Source organism: Stegodyphus dumicola, chromosome 11 (genome assembly GCF_044657685.1).
Source record: "Stegodyphus dumicola isolate Sdum_Otavi_A_Nest chromosome 11, ASM4465768v1".
In the NCBI taxonomy this organism is placed as follows: Eukaryota; Metazoa; Arthropoda; class Arachnida; order Araneae; family Eresidae; genus Stegodyphus; species Stegodyphus dumicola.
In genome coordinates this window covers 116,204,939-116,230,477 of record NC_140778.1, presented here as the reverse complement: position 1 = coordinate 116,230,477, position 25,539 = coordinate 116,204,939, and the positions used below count along the sequence as shown (strand labels likewise).

Here is a 25,539-nt window from a genome sequence, read left to right as displayed (position 1 = left end):
CCTCTGTAAAACAGAAACAGGAGCACTGCTGCCAAGGACGGCTATCCGCTTGGTCTTGAAAGTCTTAAGTGAACACGCAGGTAACTGGTTTTCATAATGACGACGTATTTTACCTCTGTAAAACAGAAACAGGAGCACTGCTGCCCAGGACGGCTATCCGCTTGGTCTTGAAAGTCTTAAGTCAACACGCAGGTAACTGATTTTCATAGAACGCGGCAAGGGAGCAAGTTTGCAGCTCCCGGCCAGAAACGTTTATCTAGGCAATTACGGCTCGCCTGTTCTTGCTCATCCCAAGAGTAAGCATCACGAGTAACGTCCAAAAAAAAGTTACACACCAGTCAGTAAGTCTCGCCTCTTAACCAAAACGCGGCCGGGGAGCATATTTGCCGCTCCCCGCCGGAAAACATCTCTCTTCGTAATTACATCTTGTCTCTCACTTTCCAGCAAGTTTCAAGAGTAACGTCCAAAAGTCCAGCAAGCCCGTAAGTGAGTGCGTCCAACTCGAATTTCCTTCGTCTCCTTCACAAACGCGGGCTCCCAGTATGGCTTCACTTATCGCCCCCTTAATTTTGGCAAAATTTTTGTTTTCAACCCCTGAATGCGGAAATAAGGGTGATCGCGCATGCGCGCCCTTCTTCACTTAGCCAACAACCGGACCCTCAATCGCCAAAAACCTGAATGACTTACATTGAAAGACAAGTAGCAACTTTTGACCTTTTTGTCACGTACTTCCTCTCTTAAGGTCAACTACACAATGAAAATCCTTCTAGAACATTCTAAAGGACAAAGCGCGCGAAATCATGACTTGGCAAAAAAAATTGCTTCCCTTTCCCTGCTTCTTTCACAATGAATCAAAGCTTGTACAAAATTTGCAAATAAAAGAAAATAAATAATTTTCTTTTAAACTAAATAATATTCCCAGAAGCATCTGTTTTTCCCCAAAATTAAAGCCTTAAAATAAATAATTCAGAATCAAATAAAAATTAAGATTTCCATAAATCAGAAAATCATTCACATAGTTTTTATAACGCTATCAGACAAATTCTCTACACAACAATTGTTTACTGAGAAGTCCAGACATAGTCTAAGCAGTGATTGTAGATGTGTGTTGATCTGGAAAGAGAAAGGAACACACAACTTCCCTTCTCTTGTCCGTGAAATATACCGTTTCCGCGGTTTAATGCTTTGGGGAGGAATTACGACCAGTCGCCGCATTGGAATCTTTCAAGCATATCTTTCAATGAGGTTCTGTAACCGCTCGGAGATATGTTGACGAGCTACTGGAACCCCAAGTTAGACTGTTTAGGAGTGCTATTGGCCCAGAAGTTTTGCTAATGGGTGAAAATTTTTGGCCTCGTCGAGTATATGTGGTGTAAGAATACTTGTAAACAGAAGATATCACTCAAATGTATTGACCACTTTACTCACCCGACTTGAGCATGTGTGGGATGCCTTAGCACGCCGAATTCGTTCGCGGACCTTCCAAGAGCTGACAAGTCCACTTTTAGATCACTGGCGTGCAATTCTACAAGACTAAAGTCTATGAAATCAAGATGTCAGATATGCAAACTTGCCCTAGGTGACCATACACCATATTAAAGAAAAATATTTTCTGCAAGAGGGGCTTAATTTTCCCATCAATTTGGTTTTAATTTAAATATTTTGCGAATAATCAACTGCCAAATATTGTAATTTATGTTAACTAATGATTTTGTACAAATTTCTATTAATAATTTTTCATTAAGTATCAGCTACTTTTATTTCTATCATTATCCTTAAATTTTGATGACAGTGTAAATACGGCTCTGAAAGACGGGACGAATTAGTTGTTAATCAGCTGTAAGACTTTGAGGTTAGCGTTTTATTGTTGATTCATGCAGTGGCGTAGCTAGGCCAAATTGATGATACACATTTCAGAATGAAATGTTTTCCATTCTTGGAATACAGAAAGGGGCGCAAAATCTTAAGGTGTCCCTGGACGCTTAAAACCTTAGCTACGCCTCTGGATTCATGAGTGATTTGGGAATATGTAATATTTCTTATGCACTAAGGGGGATAGCTTAATGTCCACATTCTCCTTCAGCTATTTAATTTCTTGCTGCTCATCTGAAGTTACTGTTTAAAGAGACAACCATATGTATTCATATGTATATGACAAATGAGATTCTCATATGTATTATGGCATATGAGACAGATGAGTATTGCCATATGTATATGACAAAGATCAGTTTCTTACAGTTGTTTATAGACCAGAAGACTGGCCTGACAAGTAGTTAAAGCCACAAACACTTGTAATTTTCCCTGAGGTTTATTCTGGTAGCTGGAAGAAACTGCTTGCATGCATTTCTGTAGACTTTATCTTGTGTAATGATGTATCAGCTAGTTTTTCTTAGAAAAATCTTCACAAAGCCATTCTGCTTGATAATAATAGTATATTTTTAGACAAAATATACTATTATTTGTTTATTAAAATAATTTGTTTAAAAAAAAAAAAAACTAGACTAATCAGTTCTTTTTTTTCGGACCCAGAAGTAAAAGCTGGGATCATAGTGTTTCCTACATACAACATGAATATGAGACAGTTTCTTTTAGAAATTCCTCCAGCAAGGCATCCCTTCATATCTTCATTTAAGCAGATAGCTGTAATGTAATTTGCTATATTCGAACAAATAAAACAAACAATTTAATGACTTCTGTTTCTACAGCATCTAGTCCCTCCCAATAGTTAGAATTTGCTGAATATTTTTTCAGGATGCATTCAACAGTGTCTCTAGTTTCCTTGCGAAGGTCATTTCAAAAATAAACATGGCGCATAGTACCTTTCAGCAATTCGCAGAAAACCATTTAGTTTTTTTTTTTTTCATATTAATGATGAATTTTGAGATTTTTAGCACATTTTATGCATTAATCTGAATGAAGCAGGTTGATAGATAATTTATTGTGACAAATTATATAAAAGATATGCCTTTATGAGAAATTTTTTAAAGACAGTTAGCCTAAATTTCTATAGGAATAAATGCAGCTTTTTTGAAGTTAAGTAATTTGTATTTTTATCGGAAAGCCATGAAAACCATGTGTTTCTAATCTATTTATCTACTGGTTATTGAACCTGGAACAAACTAATAGCATTTCATGGCTTCAAACAACATTCGACCCATGATGAGCCTTTTTTTCTAATACAGTAAAACATGGGTAATTTTTATTAATGGGTAATGATAAATGGTGACCTTTCAGTAAATTTATGAAAATTAATACATGTATGTGTACAGTTGGTTGAATACAAAATGAAGAGCAAAATATTAATGTAATTTATTGTATACATACCAGACATATACAAAATGTTATAGCTATTTCACAATAAAAAGGAATGGAAAAATTTATTTGAATAAACATTTTAATTTTAAAAATGCATAAGCCAGGCTATTTTCCATATAAACGTTTATACTATGGTATTGAGCAACTAATTGAACTGGGAGACAAGAGTTCATATCTACTTTGTAACATACTTCTGTCACCAGTCTATTGATTGAACAATAAGTAAGTGACAATCAAAATCATCCATTATCAGTCAATGATGTGTGCTAATTTAAGTTTGTATTTATATGAAGCGACACCTGCTTGATTTTTACTCACTAGAAATATTCTTTCATGTGAAATTAAATATCAAATTACGGAAGTTTATGAAGTTGACCTGTTAAAAAATCAAAAATGAGACAGTGACATGGAAAGTTCTTGGGCGAAAGAGATGACATGCATGATTAAGAATGTCCTGGAAAGACATCTATTATTTTCAATGAATTATAACATAGAATAGATAAAGTTGAAATTTGTGACTAGCATTACACCATTCATGAATTCCATACACTATTCTCATATGTGTTATATGAGAATAGTGATATGAACATTATGTGTTATATGAGAATCATGAATTCCATACACTATTCTCATATATCCATTATGCATGAAATCATTGCCTGTCATCTGCTTTAGTGAAAAAGTGTGTGCTAAGTAATAACAATACTATATGCTTACCAAAGAATATACCAAATATAAAGTGTGTGTGTGTGTGGGGGGGAAACCTTTCATTTAGAGCTGCACTGATATTGGCACAATAAGCAAATAAAGATGTTTATTTACTTTCTTATATCATGACTGAGAAAAAAAATCGAGTTGTCTGTTACACCCAAATGCAAACAAGGATGTGTAGCATGTTAGATCGAACAATAACTTATGGCATGGCATCATGCACACTATTAATCAAGCCAAAGTGCAGCTAAGCAGATGATCACTGCATTGTGGTACAATAATTGCTCCAATTCTGCTCGTGAAACATTGAATTCACTGAGCAGATCCTTTTGAAATTACAAGAAATGCTTCTTGGCTGACAGCATGAACTTAAGGCTAAATTCATAACAGCTACTTCAGAAATTGTGATTACAGGTTTGGGAGCAATTGGTCAATAACCTCAATTTCATCCTAAATATTTACTGTTTTTTCAACAGTTAAACAAATTTTTGGGCAAAAGTTATTTTATAACTACAAAGTATTCCAGAAAATAGTATCTTCATTTCTAAATGAACTGCTAACAAATGTGTATGATTAGCGTTAACAGAATCTTGTATCCTTGTAAAATAAGTATCTCAGTGCCACAGATACCTATATGGAATGATGGCCAAATTTACTTTAATATAAGGTGGTGTGGTGTGGTGTGGTGTGGTGTATTTAATTATGGCAAAGCACACTAGGGTTATTTGCCCAAGGGGACGTGGAGAACTTGCTCGTATACACGTTACACATGGGGAAAACCACAAAAACACCCATGCAGCCAACCCGTTCGCCTTTAATATAAGGTTAGGTACTTTTAATATAAAAAGATTTTACTAAACTAACAGTCTCTATCTTTTTCTTTTAAATATTTTATTCCTAAATGGATACTGCTTTTTGGATTTTTTCATGTATTCATGAATATATATTTTTATGCTTCAGTTTTACATGCTTGGATACTGAGCTGTCATTTTTTGAAATTAATTAACTAAACCATAATTTTTCATCTTTAGGTATCTGATATATAAAATTTTAGTAAATAAAAAAAAAAAAAAAAATAAAAAAACACCCTAATATTATCATAGATTTGTTTCATGGATAAAGTCATGAACAGGTTTAAGAAATAATTATGTCTATACTTCTCATAGTATATAAAAAAGATAAAAATCTATTAATCAGACCTTAATATAGAAAATGCATAATTTTTGTAAACTCACCAAAGGTTCTTCACTAGTTGTTAAACAAATAAAATCTGTTCATAATTTTAATTCAAAATTCAGAAAGAAAATGAAATTTTGTGTGGTTTCTGCATATATGTGATTCATGCATATTAATGATTCTAACTAAAATTTAACAAAATCCTCCATTAAGAATAATAATAATGAACTTTATCTCTTACAAGAATCTCAAAGATATATTTTACTATTTTATTACATAAGTGTTACTTTATAACAGCTGCACATTTAAATAACCCCCATGTTCTCAACAATTTTAGTACAGAAATTATCTTTAAAGTAAGAACCCCGAAATTAATCTCTAAGAGTTTGTAATTCAACCCAGGTTAGACTATTGGCGCACAATTTGTCTTCATAATTTTTCCTATGTGCACAGTGAATATGAATGTTACATAATCTTTCACGGAGGAAAGATTCCTCTTAAGCAGATAGCCTTCATGCGCTTTGCCATAAATTGACTAACAAATACAGCTTCATAAAATAAGTAATTAGGGAAATATGAATAAAATAGCCATCAGTCAATTTTTAATGTTTTTCTTAAAATATTTTCAATTTTAGGACAAGCACATTTCTGAAAATATTGAATGAACTGAAATATTGTAATGAAGGTTCATTGTGTTCTCGATGAAATTAAATAATGCAGAATTTTTAATGTAATACTATATTGAATGCTTTAAACTCTTTAATTAAGTTAGCATAAAAATATTCAAATTAATTGTATTTTTATTTGAAATTCCAACAAGCAAACTTAAAACTGTAGTTACTTAAACTGTTTTTAAGTATTTTAAAATTTTAAATGCATTTATTTGCAACAAATATTTTAATTGTAGTAATTAGCTTTATAAAATTGAATTTTGATTCTTGTTTTTAATGGAAAATCAAAATCCTTAAAGAAGTATAGAAACAGACATCTATGTGTAAATATTTACAGCACTAGAGAAAAGTACTCAAAGAAACTCTGTTTCACATTAAATTTACTGGGAGTTAATAAACAATAACTAAATTTTGACAAAACAATTAAATTTACATTGATTGATGTAATAAATAAACAGAATATCAGAATGAAATGGGTAACAATGCAAAATATACGAAAATATGCATATCAATACATGCAAATTATAAAAATAATGAACAGTCAATGAGAAATATATACACTGCATGAATTACAAAAGAGGGAGAAGAAGAAGATGCATGAAATATGCTTTAGTTTCTTCCTTTATTTACTTTTAGTATTACAGTTTTTCAGTTATACAATGAAAATTTAAACAATGTCTGGAAAGAATTAAAAAACTCTAATTATATGAGCCAAAACTGTTAGTATTGTGACTAGTAATATAAAATTATATAATCAAATTAGTAAATCTGAATCAAGATAATACAAAATATAATAAGAGAATAGATAGAATTACAGGAAAATTAGTTTATTTGAAATATAAAAACAGCCTACAGTATAGCATCACATTAAAACATTAGAAGGGTACCTTGGATTGTAAGAAGTTATTAATATAAATTAGAATATAGAGGAAAGGATGAAATGATAAGACTGGAATTTTAGAAAATTTGTTATTCAGTGACAGATTACATTCTTTTGTTCAAAATGTTTTCTAAATCTGGAACACTGCACCACTAGATAAGGTTTGAGACTGTATATCCCAGAATGAAAATAGTAATTAAAATGTAACTGAAATAATAATACAGTAATTTTATTATAATTCAATAAATGCACAAGATTGTGAGATAATTACTTCAAAGTAAATCAAATTTAGAACTACAGTATACAAAAGTTTGGAATACAAAAGATCCCAAGTGTAAATGAAAAGAGTACCAGCTACACAAAATTCTTTGCTGAACCTAGATGTATATAGACATTTTATAATGAAAAAATTATTTTTAAAACATTCTGATAGAAAAATATGAAACTCTTTGATGAGATCTAATGAAAATATCAACAGAATCAACTTGAAGATGTGTATAAGTTTTTGCAAAACAGTACGTTTTCTATGAAAAATTAAATAATATTTCTTAATTTCTGGTAGTTTTAACCCATAAAAATAAAAGTCAAATATTATTGTCCCAGCAGTTCGTACATGTGGTATATAAATATTGTTAAGAATTACCTCGATTTTCTATTCCTTTTCATTCATTACATCAGTTAATGAGAAATAATTATTTTGCTAATAACCAAAATATGAAATGTACTATGACCCAAAATGTTTTTCGATGCCGTTTAATTACTTTTTCTTACTGTTAGTTATTTCGCTTAGAGTGCAAGTAGATGCGTAGCAATACAATAACAACAGTATTCAAATTATAATAATTTAATTCAATATAAGTCACAGAGTAATATCATATGTAAATTTTCTGTCAAACATTGTGAATTATATGTAATAGGGAATGTTTACAAACTAAGAACAATATCTGTGAATTTAAAAATGTTCTGCCTGAAAAACACTGAAGATGTATAGTTTTCCTATATCCTTAAAGTTCAAGTGCATACCATATAATAGCGATAGCAAATTTTTACCGATAACTACTGTGCTTATTTACGATATTATTTACCTCTTGTAATTGCCAAGCAGTGATAAATCAAAGAGTAGGGCATCCACTGTTAGAACTATATTAACCCTGCTCGTATGCCATTGGTCAGCAAAGATAATGTAACGATGACGTAGTACACTTCCGGTGATGACGTACAACACACTTCCGGGTTCCGATTTGCAGAATTGTAGCTCGCTCCTTGTTTACATTGCGTTTGGCGAATAGTATGGGTTACCAGATCATATCATTTATCGCCGCTTTTGGCGATATTTTTTTGTTTAAAATTCCGGGTGGGCTATACTAAAGCTGTGCCTAAAGCAAGTATTTAACAATTAATGTTTGACGGAATGTGTTTATAATAAAGGAACTAATTAAATGCTAACATTTCAGAAGTGGGATAAACTAGAATTATTATCTAGATTTAACAACGTATTGCCTTAACGTACGCTAAGCCTAAACTGAATGCGGAAGCTCGCCAAAACTGAAAGTAGAAAGGTACGTGAATTTATAAACTGTTTATGTTATGTCTAAGTATTAAACGGAAAGAACTTAAGTATAATTATTGTATTAGTATTTGAAAATTGAAGTCTAAGATGGCTTATTTGGCAAGAGGCAAAAAATGTGATTTAAAAGAACTTGCTTTGGAACTTGATGTAGATGTCCCTTCTGATATTAAAATTGTAGGCTTAAGAGATATGATTTTGAATAGTAAGAATTATAACGAAGACTTTACTAAACAAATGCTAGATAGAATTATGAATGATCGTTTAGACAGAGAAAAGTTAGAAATTTTAGAAAAAGAAAAAGATAAGCAAAGAGCATTTGAAATGGAAATTATAGAAAAAGATAAGCAAAGAACTTTTGAACTTGAAAAATTGAAAATAGAAGCGGAAATCAGAAGTAGTAATGTAAATGATTCTGTTCCTTCTAATGTTAGTAATATTTGCGATATGAGTAAATTAATGCATAAGTATGATTTGAATGAAGGTGATATAAGTTTTTATTTAGTTTTATTTGAAAGACAGGCACGATGTATTGGGTTAGAAGAACAAAACTGGGTTTCTCAGCTGTTGGGTCTATTGCCTTATGAAATAACTCAATTAATTGCCCGTGAATCAGAAGAGAAAGCTAACGACTATAAGCACGTTAAACAACTGCTACTAAGGAAATTTAAGTTAAGCCCTGAACGGTTTCGGCAAAAGTTCGTTGATCATATTAAAACGTTGAGTAATACGTGGAAGGACTTCACGTTTGAATTAAAAAATTATTTTGAAGAGTGGCTTGCTGGATTAAATGTAACAGATTTTGACTCTTTAAAACAACTTATTATTACTGATCAATTAAAGAAGAGGGTCCCCGCTGCTATCCGAGACCATTTCATTGATGATTGGTCTAAATTCATTAATCCTGAAGAGTTGGCTGAAAAACTAGATGAATATGAAAATATTCGTGCAGGGATAAAAGTACTTCGAGTAGAAAATAAAACTTTTAGGCATAATTTTAAGCCCAAATCTGGTTCTAAATTTTATGAAGGATCCTATAATCAGTATTCAAGACAAAGAAATGTTAAAGATTCCATGCAGACAGATGGTAATTTTAAAGTGGGTTTTAAAAACAGTTTTGATAATAAATACAATCTGAGAGATAAATTTTATAAAACAGACGAAAGGAAAAGGGAATATAATTCTGGCATCCGCAATGAAAAGGCTGAGCCGAAATGCTTCAATTGTGATGATTATGGACATATAGCGACGGATTGTCCTCAGCCTAAAAGAGAAATTATTTGTAGGAAATGTAATGAAAAGGGTTATACTTTTGAAAGGTGTACGTCTAAGAATCCAGACTTGACAAATGTTAAAAATAATTTATCCGTGGACCAGAATTCAGGTGTTTCACCAGCTGTATATTTAAAGTATGCTCGCATCAATAATGGAGAAGAAATTACTGCAATCATAGATACGGGTTCTAGTTCGTGTTTATTGAAACAGTCTGCGGCTAAGAGACTGAATCTTATTGTAAAACCTGATGTGGAAGAATTGTTTGGCTTTGGGAACCAGAATAAACCAGCCGCTAGAACATTGGGAAAAGTAACTGTTAACTTAGAGATTGATAATGTGGAAGGAAAGGACATTACAGTTCTAATTGTAGGAGATGAAACGCAACCATGCGACTTATTAGTTGGATTGATTTACCGCATATTGTATACGCCAAGATAGGTAATACGGTGCTACTTTGGTAGACGGTTGCACGGATTTTGGCGAGTTTTTGGCAATTTTTCCTTTGGCGAGTAATACGACTTATGGTAAACCCATTGCTGGATAAGTTATTTATGGTAACCCATACTTTGTTGACATTTTATTTAAAAAATAATGCGTGTTATTATGCATAAATTCCGTGTTTTAAATATTATTTATGGCTTCTAAATATTAAAAATCAATTTAATTTTTTCATTTTTATTTGAAATAAAAATTTTATTCTTTATCATATTTTATGAAATTTTATGCTGTGGATGATGTAATCATTGACGTCACCTTACTTTAAAAGTAATTGGTTTTAGTATCTATAAATTTAATCTAATGTTTTAAACATTATTTATGGCTGTTAAATATTAAAATACAATTTAATTTTGCATTTCTTTTTTAAAATGATTTTATTATGTATGATTATTTAAATAATTTTAATTCTAGGCGTGATGTAATCAGCTCTCTGATTGGTTTTAGAATATTTGTGCATTAATGAGCTGTAATCAGCTCCCTGATAGGTTGCTGAAAATTTGTGCATTACCGCGCTATTTTAAAATTTAATTCATATCTTCGAATTCCTTCAAAAATGTCTCCTTCAAAGATGAATGTTGTTTTTGATAAGTACCAAGAATTTTTGGTTTCGGAATAAAAAAATTGTCCTTTGAGACCTTATTTTCGCCGCCAAAGATTTATTTATAAATTCTTACAAGGGTCAGAGGAAATTTATTTTAAATTTTTGAAGGAAACGTCGCTAATTGTTTCTTCAATGAAGAGCGAAAATGTAGATCACAGATGAAGACCGTTAGAAGATCCGATTCTGAGACGGCCGTATATGATATTGTGGTCATGTTGGAAGAAATAACCGTTGTAACTGTAAGAAAATTATTAGACATTCCTCCTTTTTTACCAACAATAAACTAATTGCTGTCATTTTAGCTCTAGTGTACGAAGCGTTCTTATTTACTTATTTTAAAGTATTTAATTTAAGTAATATTTTAATTCTTTTAAACGTTGGTATGATGGTTTTTAATTCGATATTCAATTTGCGTAATATTTTAATCCAATTAAACGTTGGCGCAATGTTTTTATAGTGGTATTTTTATTCTATTTCTATGCTATATGAAAGTAATAATTTAACCTTTCTTTAGTATTTTATACTCGTAGTAAATGTATTTATTCTATATAATATATATATATATATATATATATATATATATTATATTCTATATAACGTATTTTAAAGTATTTAAATTTAATAATATTCTAATTCTTTTAAATGTTGGATGATGTTTTTTATTTCGATATTCAATTTCAGTAATATTTTAATCTAATTAAACGTTGGCACAATGTTTTTATAGCGGTGTTTTTATTCTCTTCTTTGCTATATGAAAGTAATAATAACCTTACTTTAGTATTTTATACTCATAGTAAATTTATTTATTTACACTTGTCTGCCATCTTAAAAAACGACATTTTCAACAAAAAAATTAATCCATTATTTCTAACGATATTTTTTTTTTTTTTTTTTTTTAAGTTTCGAATACTTTACTATGCGTAAAAACAGCGTTTTTCAAGATGGCTGACGTTTGTAGAAATCGCGCCAACGTAAATCGCCAAAAATCCGTGCAACCGTCTACCAAAGTAGCAACGGTAATACCTTGCACATACGCTATGCTAATGACTGCCCATTTTCACAGTTGCAAAATGATAGCAACACTCCTCGAATTAAACTGAAGGCTTCCCAAGAAACTCAAATCGAAAGTAATACGGTTAATTTCGTGAAAGTTAAAACTGATGAAATAAATAACGGTTATGTTTTAATAAGTGGATCGGAAAATGAGTTAGGCTCATTATTGGAAGTAATACAGGGAGAAACAGTGATACCAGTCACTAACTACAGCGATCGAAAACTAATTTTGAAAGAGAATCAATGTATCGGTAGAGCGGAAGTAGCAGAATTAGTTGAACCAAGTTCAGATCAGAAAACTGAAAATTCAAGTCAAAAGGAAATACTGATAATAAATGAAATTAAGAAGTTTAGGAGACTGATTACTTTAGAAGAAATTAAAGTTAATAACCAGAAAGAAACGCCAGAAAGAAAACAGGAAGTTTTTTACATTTGATAAATGAGTATCGAGATTGTTTTGCATTAAATATGGAGGAATTAGGGTGTAGAAACTTAACAAAAATGGATATTAAAGAAATTGAAGGGAGTAAGCCTATTTGCATGAAGTCGTATAAAACCAATGCCGAAGACCGTGCTTCTATAAAGAAGATAATAAATGAATGGAAGAAATATGGAATTGTTAAGGCTCCTCTAGAGCCTATAGGAGCCTTACCTACGACAACCCGAAAGGATTTCGGTTAAAATTGAGACGATCGTGATTTTTTTCGCCCATCGGTGCAGAAAGACTTAGCGGGTGCAAAGCAAGACATATGTCTACCTCATGGAGGTTCCTTGGTCTACCTTGTCAGGTTATTAATCATTGAGACAATGGGCTTGGTCAAGAAATCCAAACTTGTATGACGCCATTTTTTCCCACGACGTATCGTCGCAAATGAAATTAAACTGCCGAATGGATCAGTCAACAAGTAGTGAAAGCGACACTTCCCGTAATTGTTCACCACCTCCCAAGTAAGCTTGATTTCTGAATTTCGGTATGTATCATTAAACTTATAAATTGATGTATTGAGTTTGAATGTTGCTCACTGGCGTAGCCAGCTTCGAAAGAACATGGGGTGGCCATATGTTGAAATAGAATTTCTCCATGAAAAATTAATTTTTTCTCTTTTTTTAATTACCTGAGTTTGTGGCAGAGGGTATAAAATGTGGGCTCATTTCGGATACCCGGCTCTTGGCTGAATTTGGCGAGTTTTTGGCCGCCATCTTGGATTTCAGAAATGCGCCAAAAAGCTCATTTCGAAATCCAAGATGGCGGCCAAATATTGTTTTCCCTATCCGAGGGAAGTGGACAGGGAAAACAATTCTGAACTGCCAAAAGGAAAAATTGAACTTAACCTTGTTCATGTTGACATGATGACGCCTGACATTCCCTATTTCTTCAATGTTGTACAACATAGTTAATGTTATATTACTAAGCATGATATGATAACTTACTAATTGTAATTCAGTCTAAAGTAATAGAACAAGAAATTTTAATTAACGCGTACTTTAACGAGTGAAATGTTTTGCATGAAACGCTATAGGGCGAAGAAGTACTTACGCTCAAACTGTAAACAATCGATTTAAAAGAAAGCTTCCAGCCTAAAAATTTGACTTGCATGTAATTTCGGCATTATATTATTTGGCATTTAAATTAATAATGAATTTATATTTAAATTAATTATGTTATGCAGGTAAGTGTATGATAGTTAAACGTGATATATATGGATGAGAAATGAAAAATTAGAACATTTATTAAGGTATTTGTAATATATGGTAAGTTCTTTTTAAGAAACTTATTTTTCAGTATATAGCACTCATTTTTTTTTTATTAATTAATCAATTTGAACTTATATTTTCTATTTTTCCCTGTGTTAGAATTTCAACTTTTTTTTAATAAATCAATTTAAACATACATTTCTTAACTTATTTTTCAATATGCAAGAATTTCAACTCTTTCAATTAATCAATTTAAACATATATTTCTTAACTTTTGTTTCAATATGTAAGAATTTCACCTTTTTTAATTAATAAATTTAAACAAATATTTCTTAACTTATGTTTCAATATGCTAGAATTTCATATTTTTTAATTTATCAATGTAAACATATATTGCAAAATGAAGGTACTTACCCCTAGATGACATTGCTTGTACAATCTTTGTCTTCTTAAATTATGTTATTTATATTTATATAAAAATTTCACTTTTTCACAAGAAAATTTTTATCCAGGTTCTCACAGTTTCACCTTTTCACAAGAATATTTTTATCCAGGTTCTCACAATTTCATCTTTTCACAAGAAAATTTTTATCTAGTTTCTCACAGTTTTGCAAGAAAATATGTATCCAGGTTCTCACAGTCAACAAGTTCACAAGAAACTGTGTATATGATAACCAGGGCTAGAAAGGGGGCATATGTCCGTGGGCACATCATCCAAGGGAAGCCAAAATGATGTTACGAATTTTTAGTTGAATGTTTTCCATTTTTGGCCAGTAGTCGGGAGGGGCACAAAATCTTCAGTTTTCCCTGGGCGCTGAAAACAGTAACTATGACTCTGCTGATAACTTATAAAATTTCATTTTTTCACAAGAAAAACTGTTATAGATTCCTTCCTTGTTAAAATCCAATACTTCGTTTCACTGAACTCCACTCTTATAGATCGAGGCCTGTTCATCAGATCTGAAAAAGAACAATTTTTACAAGCATTTTGCATTTTGAAATTAGAAATGATTCCATTTCCACATCACCTTAAGACTTACACGTACTTAAAAAAAGAAAAATCTTTTCTTCTGCTTTTTGACTATTCATTTTAATTGAAGCATTACCAAATTTTGTAAATTAGTTTTTATAATTATATTTAAATCAATTATTTATAAAAAATATTTATGCGGGTATTATCATATAATTTCATTTAAAAAATAGGCACTATTTTCACATTACATGACGTTACATGCAGGTTAAAGTGATTTTTAATTAAATCTAAATTTGATAAAAAAAATAGAAACAGTAAGAAATGTGATTAATGATATTAGTGAAACAAAATAGTTACAAATAATCCCAATTTTTAAGCTAGTACGTGTAAGACTAGGAGGTAGGAATCCTGATGCATTTTTTTTTTACGAGGTTTCGCCAGGAGCCATAATCCTCTAATTTTAATGTGTACACATATATTTTATATTACTTACCATTCAGCACCACATTTTGCAGTTTTCAGCAGTATTACTTGGCAGTTCACTATTTGGAGTTTTTTGTAGAGAAAATATCCATGTTATATATGCAGAATACAAGATAAATAAACAAGATTTTAAATTTCATGATCGTCGAGATTTCCTGTGGTGGCAGCAGTTGCTCAGTTCCTTCGCTTTCAGGTGTGGCCCGCATCAGTCGTTTCAACTCGGATGTGTTTCTTGAAAGAAAAACCTGGCTATACCCCCAGGTACTGGGTTTGTCATCAGAGTTGATTTCTCCATCTGCTTCTTCCCTCGTCTAAGTGGCAGCAAAATATTATTTTTGAAGTCCCTAAACAAAATATCCATATTATGCATATTCAAAATACAAGATAAGTAAACAAGATTTTAAATTTCACGATCGTCGAGATTTCCTGTGGTGGCAGCAGTTGCTCAGTTCCTTCGCTTTCAGGTGTGGCCCGCATCAGTCGTTTCAACTCGGATGTGTTTCTTGAAAGAAAAACCTGGCTATACCCCCAGGTACTGGGTTTGTCATCCGAGTTGATTTCTCCATCTGCTTCTTCCCTCGTCTAAGTGGCAGCAAAATGTTATTTTTGAAGTCCCTAAACAAAATATCCATATTATGCATATTCAAAATACAAGATAAGTAAACAAGATTTTAAATTTCATGATCGTCGAGATTTCCTGCGGTGGCAGCAGTTGCTCAGTTCCTTCGCTTTCAGGTGTGGCCCGCATCAGTCGTTTCAACTCGGATGTGTTTCTTGAAAGAAAAACCTGGCTATACCCCCAGGTACTGGGTTTGTCATCAGAGTTGATTTCTCCATCTGCTTCTTCCCTCGTCTAAGTGGCAGCAAAATGTTATTTTTGAAGTCCCTAAACAAAATATCCATATTATGCATATTCATAATACAAGATAACTAAACAAGGTTACGATAATGAAAACATAAGTTAGCTTATATATAAACACTTTTATTAAATGTTTTAATATTTTTTCTAAAAGTGTTCTTTCTGTTGTTTAGTTTTAATCTTTTGTTAACTACATACTCTTTTTAACTAGAAAATAATAATTGAACATAGTACAAAAATACACAATTACCACAAAAGGGTGGCAAGTTTAAGAAGTTAATAATGTAAGATTGAATCCTTATATTTAAAATAATAAATAAACGGTAAAATTAAAATACTAAACGTAGTATGAAAATACATAATTAAAATAAACAGGCTGGAAACATTAAAAGTAATGAATTCACCTGTATATTTTCTGACTGAAGATTCATTTCTTTCCATGATTCATTTCTCATTTCTGCAATATTCTTTACCTGAAAGGGGTGATAAATTATCCTTAACAATAAAATGTTTTCTGGTAAGAAGTAGGCTGGAAACCTTTAAATTAATCAACTCACCTCTATGTTTGTCAATTTATCTGTCAAAATTAGTTTTCTTCTTTCTTTTATTTATTTTTTTGGATTACCTAATTTGCAATAAAGTTTTTTTTACTGAAAAATAAGTAGGTAAACTTATACTAATAATAACTAAATAAATTTTACAGTTGCTTTTACTGAAGGAGTAGTATTAAAATAAAGTGAAGCACTAATTTGAAACATAAGCTGTGAATGGTTAAAATTTTGTCTTACCTCTGTCATAGTATTTCATGACATTTTGGATCTGCAGCTGTGAAAGAAAGTTTATTTTAATGAAGGAATAACAAAATATATAAAGAATAGCTCTCACGTCAAAATAAAAGTTGAGAATAACTGAAATACACATTTACCTCTTTCTGTAAAAGATATGCTACATTTTCGCAACATTTCCATCCTTTTGTTTTCTGGGCTCTGTTTTTTGGTTGAATTCTAAAAGGAAATAAAAAATAACAATTTCATGTAGTGAAAAACAAAAAGGTATTAAATCAAAATTTGTGGACCATCTGAACATTTACACAAATTATAATAAACAATTTACTTGTATGCTTTTCTTATCATTTATTCCAGTTTTAAAACTTGGTCTGTGTTCCCTTACTCTGAAAAATAAGCACATAGATTATAATGGTATGCAATTTAATATTTAAATGCAATTTTTGTATGTATATATATGTAAATAAATAAATTATGTCAAAAATAAAGTTATATTTGTTGCTTTTACCCCATTTATCATCATCTTCCTGAATGAATGGTATATCATCATCTTGTCGGGCTGATTTCTTTGGAGGCATCAGGTCCTCAATTCCTTCGCTTTCTGATGTTGGTTCGTCCAACATTTTAAGTTCAAGGCCGACTTTTCCATGGCCTGGATACACAGCTTTAATGTCCTGTAGAAACTGAGCAAGTCTTTCTCCATCGTAAGTAAAGGGCTTCAAGCGGAACCGCCTGTAATAATGTACAGCCATGTACTGCGTGCAAATATCATCTGTTCTCTTGCTCTTTATAGACCTCTTAAAAAGTTTGTTTTCACCCTCAAGATCATTTATAGTGTTCTGTTTATCATCGGGATCTACGAATACGCCTGTAAATAAAGGATTAATGAATGTTAAGGATGGAAAAAAAATGTCACTCATTAAAAAAAAGACACATATTTACCTTTCTTGTGATTGGTAGTTTTATGTGTTGCTGCCGGAAATAAATTTTCTATCCTTTTATATTGTGGAGCAGAGTCAGTGTATATGAAGGTGGTTTCTGGGTGAACATGACGTTTAATGTAAGGCCACAAATGCCTTTTGCTTTTTCCTTTAACCTTGAAAAATAATCCTTCTTTGTCTTCTCGACAGTAGATGCCTAAAACTACGATGGTCATATTTTTGGTTACCCTGCCGCGGTTGTACTTGCGGCGGGTCAAAAATGTTTCATCAATTAATATAGATTTTCCTTTACCACCTAACATTCTGCTATGATGAGAGGCAAAAATTTCACATACCTCACGACAATATGATAAAAAAAGTCAACAATAGTCTCATTTGCAATTACTGGTAATTTTTGCTTTTCCCTCCATAGCTTTAGCTGCTGATTTATGTAACTGAAACTGTGATCTAGAACAAAGTACACAGTTATGACTAAAGCTTCCCTTATTGGGATTTTTGTACCCTCAAAAAATGTATTTTCAATGGGGTTAATCATGCCAGAGCAGTTGTTGCGATTTCTCAGGCTGCAGACCCAACGCCATCCGAGCTTTGATTCCTTTCTCTTGTTGCTTCTCATCGGTGCCTGGCACTTGGGGCAAGGTGGTGCCTCATCCTCTCTGGGAAGAAGTCCAGCATCGGTGGCAAACTCGAGTGCAGCTGCCTCTGTATTAATTAAATGCATGTCAGTAATTAAACAGAAATATTTCAGTTTTTCATGCAAAGAAGCCATATTCAAAAAAGTCAGTACAGTGACAGAAATAGTTTAATGAAATTTATTGTTAGAAATTTCAGAAACTTGGTAATTATGCAAATGTCAAAACTATCAGAAATAAAAAAGTTTAATAAAGATGAAAAGTAATTATAAATTTAATTAAACAATATTAGTTCATTATAGGAAGATAGAGAAGTGAAAAGTTCAAACTAGAAAGTACTGTTACAAAAAAAAAAAAGGAAAATAAAAATAATAGTAATGATATGTATCTATGAAAACAAAGTATTAAAACAAATTTTAAGTGAAAAATAATATTAAAAAATGTAATGGATGAAAATAGATTAAAAGTAAACTTAGCTTTGGCAAAGTCCAAACCACGTTTTCACGTAAGTACCGAGGTACTGATTTTTTTCAGTACCTGACAGACAGACAGACAGCTGCACGGGCTTAACCGCGGCAAAATATGATCACGAAAAATCTTCTTTTTTAAATTTATTTAAAATATTTTCGAAAAAAAATATTTTACTTTACAAATAAATGTTTTTCGGTACATATGTTTTTTTAAAACATTTTTAAACAGAGATGCAGAAGAATAATAGGTATTGTTATTTTTGTGTTCAGATATGCGTGCGTGATGAACTAAAAATGATTTTGAAGGTTTCGTGGCATATTTATCCTCTCAAATATATGCAACTTGCTCAACTTTTTGATTTTATTAAATTAAATAAGGCCTAGTGTTTTTTTTTTTTTTTTTTTTTTTTTTTAAGCACTGACAATGAAAGCTGTTATGTTCTATTTTTGCGTTTTTATCCCAAAGCGCGTTAGCCCAGAAGGGCTATTAATTTCGTTTTCGCATTTTGCGTTGAACTGTTTCTACCGAATATTATCGCTGTGTGTTATATTTAAAGATATTTAATAGTAAAGATTCAGCATAAATATACGTATGTTTAACGTACATAACATTTATGCAGATACTGTGATAAAACAACGGTACCTACAGCTATGAAATTTTGAATATGTACGTCACCACCCGAATATGGGCATCTGAAAGCTCAAATTTGTAATTTGTTTTATTAACTATTTAACATTTTGTAAAGCATTTATGTGTTTTTGATTAAGAAACTCGACGATTTCTAAGCGAGCAATGGCAACACTGTTCGGCGCAAGACTGTCTATCGGAAATTCTAAAGATATGCTCTTCTTTTAAATGTTTTGTCATATTGCTGCTTAAGAGAGAAGACAGTTCGGATGTACAAAATTTAAAGACCGCATGTCTGTTGATTTTGAAAATTCATTTCCATTGAATTTAACAATTGTTTTCAGTTGGCGAGAGGTATACATCTCTGTTGTACACTATTATTGGTAACCTTTAATTGTTGGTTATTTGTTACATTTTTTTGTCTTTCATATTGCCCTGGCTGCATTGGAAATTTCGTGGTTTTCCTCGTGTGTATACGAGCCAGTACAATTACACTAATGAATCATATCTCTTAAATAATGTGAATAATTATAGAATTATTATATAAGTGTAGAATAATTGGGTTGGTTGTTATGTTCACGAGTTGTGTGTAAATGCGTGGCTTTGTGTGATTATGTAATTAATTAATGAAGATTTCAGCAGCGGCCTGGCGGTAAAGTGTGTGAGCACTGGTAGTTCTGTCCGAAGTTCGAATCCCGCTAATGCACCGGTTGCTTGTTATGTTCACGAGTTGTGTGTAAATGCGTGGCTTTGTGTGATTATGTAATTAATTAATGAAGATTTCAGCAGCGGCCTGGCGGTAAAGTGTGTGAGCACTGGTAGTTCTGTCCGAAGTTCGAATCCCGCTAATGCGCCGGTTGCTTGTTATGTTCACGAGTTGTGTGTAAATGCGTGGCTTTGTGTGATTATGTAATTAATTAATGAAGATTTCAGCAGCGGCCTGGCGGTAAAGTGTGTGAGCACTGGTAGTTCTGTCCGAAGTTCGAATCCCGCTAATGCGCCGGTTGCTTGTTATGTTCACGAGTTGTGTGTAAATGCGTGGCTTTGTGTGATTATGTAATTAATTAATGAAGATTTCAGGACCATATTCAGAAGTGTATGTATGTGCGTATATATGTCTGTACATACAGATACATACATAAACACATCTGCACATACATACAGATATACATTTCTGGACCTATCCCTGATAAGCAAACAGTATCCTCAAATATTCTACTAATACAATAAACCCTCTCTGAATGCTTGGTTACATCATGAATACATTGCGTGCAAGACATCCCCCCAAAATAGCTTTCTGTGAATAAATGGATAAGAAATTAAGAAAGTGTATGTAAGATTAAGAGGCAGTTTTCAGATTAAGAAAGTGTATGTAATTTATACAAACTTAAATATTATTATAAATAAAAAGTAACAAATTCGGTACCAATGTACACATCGACCTATTTTCACTTAAAAAAATCAGAGAATTGCACAAACTTGGCATTGCGCACTCTCTCGACTTTGTCCATGCATTGATACGTGCCATATAAGTGGCTGATTCTGCACTTTGCCCGATTTTTGCTTGAAAAAGGTGTCCGATGCAGCTCACTAAATGCTTCCTTGTAAGGAGTGTAAATTTTTTAAATACCTCTTATAAAATGTATTTGTCATTTTTCATTTGGGTTTGGTTTGGCTTATTTAATGATTGCAAAGCCATGAGGGCTATCTGCCTAAGGGGAGGGATGCCTTCGTGTAGGACTTTCCAAGGAAACTGGTGCGGATCCATGTTACATATGGGGAAAACCATGAAAACATCAATGCATCCAGCCCATTCATGGGATTTGAACTTCGGACTGAACTTTTAGTGTTCAGCAATTTTGCCACTCGGACACTGGTGGGCCTTTTTTTTTCATTTGTTTCTGTTTCCAGTACTAAATTATTCAATTTCTGTACCTTTTTTTAGCAATTTGTTTAACTTCTTGTAGGCTAAAGACTCTTTATCTTTTTCGCTATCGCTGCTTTGACTATCAGTTGGTATAAAATCATTCCGTTCTTCATTTATCATTTCACTTTCATCATTCTTGATTAAATCATTGATTTCTCCTTTTTCTATGTCTGAAAATTCTTCATTGACTATTGCTTTTGCAGTTTGTAAAATTTCCTTGGCATCATTTTCAATTCATGGAAATCGTATAAAACTGATAAATTCTGGCCAGTGCTGATGCCAGTAAGCATTCATTATTGATGAATTCACTTGTTCCCAAGCAAATTTAATCATTTCCATGCAGTGTTTTATACAGTCAAAAGTCGTTAATCCGGACTCGTCGGGACTTCGGCGATTCCGGATTATCGATTTTTCCGGATTATAGATCATCAGTTTAAATCTCGTAAGATGGCATGCACAAATTCTAAAATTAAAAATAAGAAACCGTATTTTAGGAAATAAAGAACAAATATGATCTAAAGGGTATCAAAATTTACAAAAAAAGAAGCTTAATATTTATTTCTTTACTTTATTAAACATTTCTTTCAATGTAAGTTGTTTCGTTTTATGTGATAATACTTTCTCTTTAATTCTATAAACAGACATAATTTCTTGTTCAGTTAAAAAGCTCCGCTGTTCAAGTCCCGTAATTGCTGTGCCGAGAATACCGACTAACTTGTCAAACGAAATTTTTTCGTTTTCACTAACCTCTCTGTCACCTTCTTCATGTCTTTATCCATTTTTTGCAGCAATTCCACTTTTTGTTTGACGGACATCGAGACATACTTTCGTTTTGTAGATCCTTTGGGAGCTCCAGAATCGGAAATTGACATAATCGAAAGTTCAAGTTTACTTTTATAAAATTGCTCTTACAGTCTGCAAAAAATAATAAGCTGCATCCAATTCGAAGATTAAGGAATAACGCAAGCATCAACATTAACTGAAATAGATAATTGTATAATTTTAGCTTATACCGTCCGTTATACGTTAAACGCGCACGAGAAAATGTATTCTGCACTTGCGCACACGCATATGCGCGTGCGCGTAAACATCATACGCGCACGCGTAAACGCCTATGCGCATGTGTCAACTCGGCACAATGTCAACGCGGCACATGCGCAGAAAGTTTTTAGCTTTGAGGTCCGGATTATGGGTGTCCGAATTAACGACTTTTGACTGTATTTAAATACTTCCAAAATGCTGTTGTTAGTGTATTGTGCTTTATTTCTTCTAATGCTTTATTTTCTGAGATGTTAACATGCCTGAGATAATAGACTTTGAATATTTTGTAAATTTGTTGAATATTTTTGAACATTTAATTTACTTTGAATGGATTCCTTAATCCATTGGTTGGGTTAAAAAAGTTGTTTTTGGTAAAAGGAATAAAACCTCTAAATTTGGCTTCAGTATTGGAAGGGCTTCAGTACTGTATCCTAGAGAATTTTTTTTTTTTAATTAAAAGAAACACAAGAAGTTCCCCATGTACCACATATTACCACATGGGGCTTACAAAAGTAAGTATGAAACACAATACAAAATAAACAGAAGACAAAATTGGAACAGAATTAAGAGGGATTACAAAGTTTTACAATAAATTGACAAAAACTGTTAAAGCATTTCTCTGAGAAATAAATTGGTAAAATTTGGGAGGCCAGTTAATAATAAAATTGGTACTTTTCCGTTTTGCCGGCGCAAGCGATAAAGTCGCCAATAATGGTACAACCGATGCCAAACGGAATGTTCTCGCTGGTAACCTTTTACGCCTCATTTTCAAAACAAGTCGCAGCTTTTTCTTATCAGATTGATTGTTTCTTTCAATACTGGCATATCATTACATAGAATTTTTATCAGATAGTTCAGTTTTATGTCTAAGGCAATTTTCGGCAATTAAGTCAATTAGGATGCAATCACAGCGTTTACCCGAAGCCGAAAATATAGAAAAGGTAATGTCAAGAGTTAAATCCATCAATTCTAATGAGAATGCATTAGCGAAGTAAAGCACTGCAGTTTTACATAATTTCTGAGTATGTTATTCGTACGAAATTGAAATATTTCTTGCATTTAGACGTGTGTTCCAAATTAAGATTTAACATGAAATTAATGTAGATAATTACTGAGAGCATTAGATTTTTGTAGAGTAGTTTACGTGACATGAGATCGCTTGGGATCACGTGATATGAACCGGCGAATCAGGATGTTGAACCATGAAAGCATAGTAAATTCTTAAATTAATGTCTTTTTACAAATTTGTTGTGTTTATTTATTGGCTTTTTATAAAATTTTAAGCGATATTAAAATGTTTATGCCTTCTTTTTTAAAAAGAATTCTTAGAACTAACATATTTTTAAATATTTTTTTATGTGTATACTGTATGTTGTCGCCAATAAAGTCTGCTTGGCGAGATTTGCGCCGGCGAAACGGAAAAGTACCATAAAATTTTTCAGTCCCAGTTTCAAGATTTTTCTTTCACTCTCATATATAGGACATAAAAGAAGCACGTGTTCAACATTCTCCTCGCCATCGACGCTACAATCACAAACGGACTCTGGGCTCAACTTAAATCTGCTCAGATAACTTTTGAAATTTCCATGGCCAATAAGAAATTGGGCTAATTTATAGTTTGTGAAGAAGTGGTAATGACATAACAATCTCATTTTGATGGAAGGGGAAAATCTCTTAGCTTAAACTTCCTTTATTTGAGTTAATGAATTCTTAGTTCCACGACTAAACAATACAGTACAATTGGACGTAACCCAGACGTCCAATCAACCAATATCTGGAATGATCTATAATCTGAACCTCAAAGCCACAAACTTTACGCATGCGTGTAGAGAATGTGCATACATTATGCACATATGTTTAAGCATGCGCGCGTTGAAAGAAATGTTTATTGAAGTAAACAAATAAATATTAAGCTTTTTTTGTAAAATTTGATACCCTTTAGATCATAATTGCTTTTTATTTCATAAATTATGGTTTCATATTTTTAATAGTATAATTTCTGCATGCAATCTTGCCAGATTTAAATTGATGGTCCAGAAAATCCAGAAAAACCCCTAATCCGGAATCGAAGTCCCGACGAGTACGGATTATGGACTTTGTACTGTACTTTCATACCTGACCTTCTTATAGCTTATTCCAAAATCCAGACTCGTCAGGACTTTGGCGATTCCGGATTTGGGATTTTTCCGGATATTAGATCATCTGTTTAAATCTAGTAAGACGACATGTAGAAATTATAAAATTATACAAGTGAAATTGTGTTTTATGAAATAATGAATCATTTATGATCTAAAGGGTAACAAAGTTTACAAAAAAAAAAAGGCTTAATATTTATTTGTTTACCTTATTATACATTTCTTTCAATGTAAGTTGTTTCGTTTTTTGTGCTAATACTTTCTCTCTCCTATTCTGCAGACAGACATAATATCTTGTTTAGTTACATTGTTGAAGTCCTGTAACTGCATTCTGACTAACTTGTCAATCGAAATATTTTCGTTTTCAGTAACTTCTCTGTCACTTTCTTCTGGATCTAGAACCATACTACAGATTTCGCCATTTATTAATTGATTGAGGAGCATTGTCATCACAATGAAAAACTTCTTTTATATCATTTTCATTTATTACCGCTTCTCCACATTTCTTTACAAAATCCGTTAATTGGAAAATTTCACCTTTGTTTTGTCATCCCTAAAACCTTTAAAATTAGCGGCTATCATCATCAAATTTAACTATCGTTCACTATATACATATATGGCTATGCATCGTGAGCTTGGAGACTAATGACAAGTTGTTCCGTTAAATTTTATCTTGCTTCCATCGTGCACAGAGACAGTTAAGCTTTAAGTGTATTACAGTACAAAGTCCATAATCTGGACGTCCATTATTTGGAATGATCTGTAATCCGGACCTCAAAGCCACAAACTTACACATGCGCGGAATGCATTTACGCATGTGCGTTTGATGCGCGCATCTGCTAGGCATGCGCATAAAGCCAGTAAAGCATTTACCCATGCACGCTTCCGATAGTGAAGAAAGTAGCAGAGAACGTTATTTAAAACGAAAAAAAATTTGATTGACAAGTTAGTCGGTATTCTCGACACAGCAATTACAGGACTTGAACAGTGGAACTGAACAAGAAATTATATCTGTTTATAGAATTAAAGAGAAAGTATTAGCACAAAAAACTAAGCAACTTAAACAACTTACATTGAAAAAAATGTTTACTGAAGTAAACAAACAAATATTATGCTTTTTTTTTTTTTTTTTTTGTAAATTTTGATGCTCTTTAGATCATAATTGCTTTTTATTTCATAAATTACGGCTTCATATTTTTAATTGTATAATTTCTGTTACCATT

The 25,539-nt window shown here is 32.1% G+C and overlaps 1 protein-coding gene and 2 long non-coding RNA genes across 11 annotated transcripts in view; 2 read left to right on the top strand and 1 right to left on the bottom strand.

Annotated features, from left to right (window-relative positions):
* The first annotated feature begins 11,606 nt into the window (after positions 1-11,606).
* LOC118184129 (uncharacterized) overlaps positions 11,607-25,539 on the top strand; it is a 63,563-nt gene continuing 49,630 nt past the window's right edge. For 8 of the 9 annotated variants that reach the window (XM_085827118.1, XM_085827124.1, XM_085827121.1 and 5 more), the window contains exon 1: positions 11,607-12,695. In XM_085827118.1, the coding sequence (XP_085683244.1) occupies positions 12,619-12,695 (77 nt within the window). In that variant the 5' untranslated portion in view covers positions 11,607-12,618. Of the gene's footprint in view, positions 12,696-13,039; positions 13,345-25,539 lie in introns of those variants that run through there. The other variant, XM_085827125.1, reaches the window with a different exon arrangement.
* LOC146994358 (uncharacterized) lies at positions 13,573-14,432 on the top strand. Its single transcript, XR_015043858.1, has 2 exons — positions 13,573-13,996; positions 14,073-14,432. It is a non-coding gene; the product is annotated as an uncharacterized LOC146994358 (long non-coding RNA).
* Positions 16,683-17,236, bottom strand: LOC146994357 (uncharacterized). Its single transcript, XR_015044119.1, has 3 exons — positions 17,051-17,236; positions 16,871-16,928; positions 16,683-16,761 (listed from the first exon to the last, which is right to left on the bottom strand). It is a non-coding gene; the product is annotated as an uncharacterized LOC146994357 (long non-coding RNA).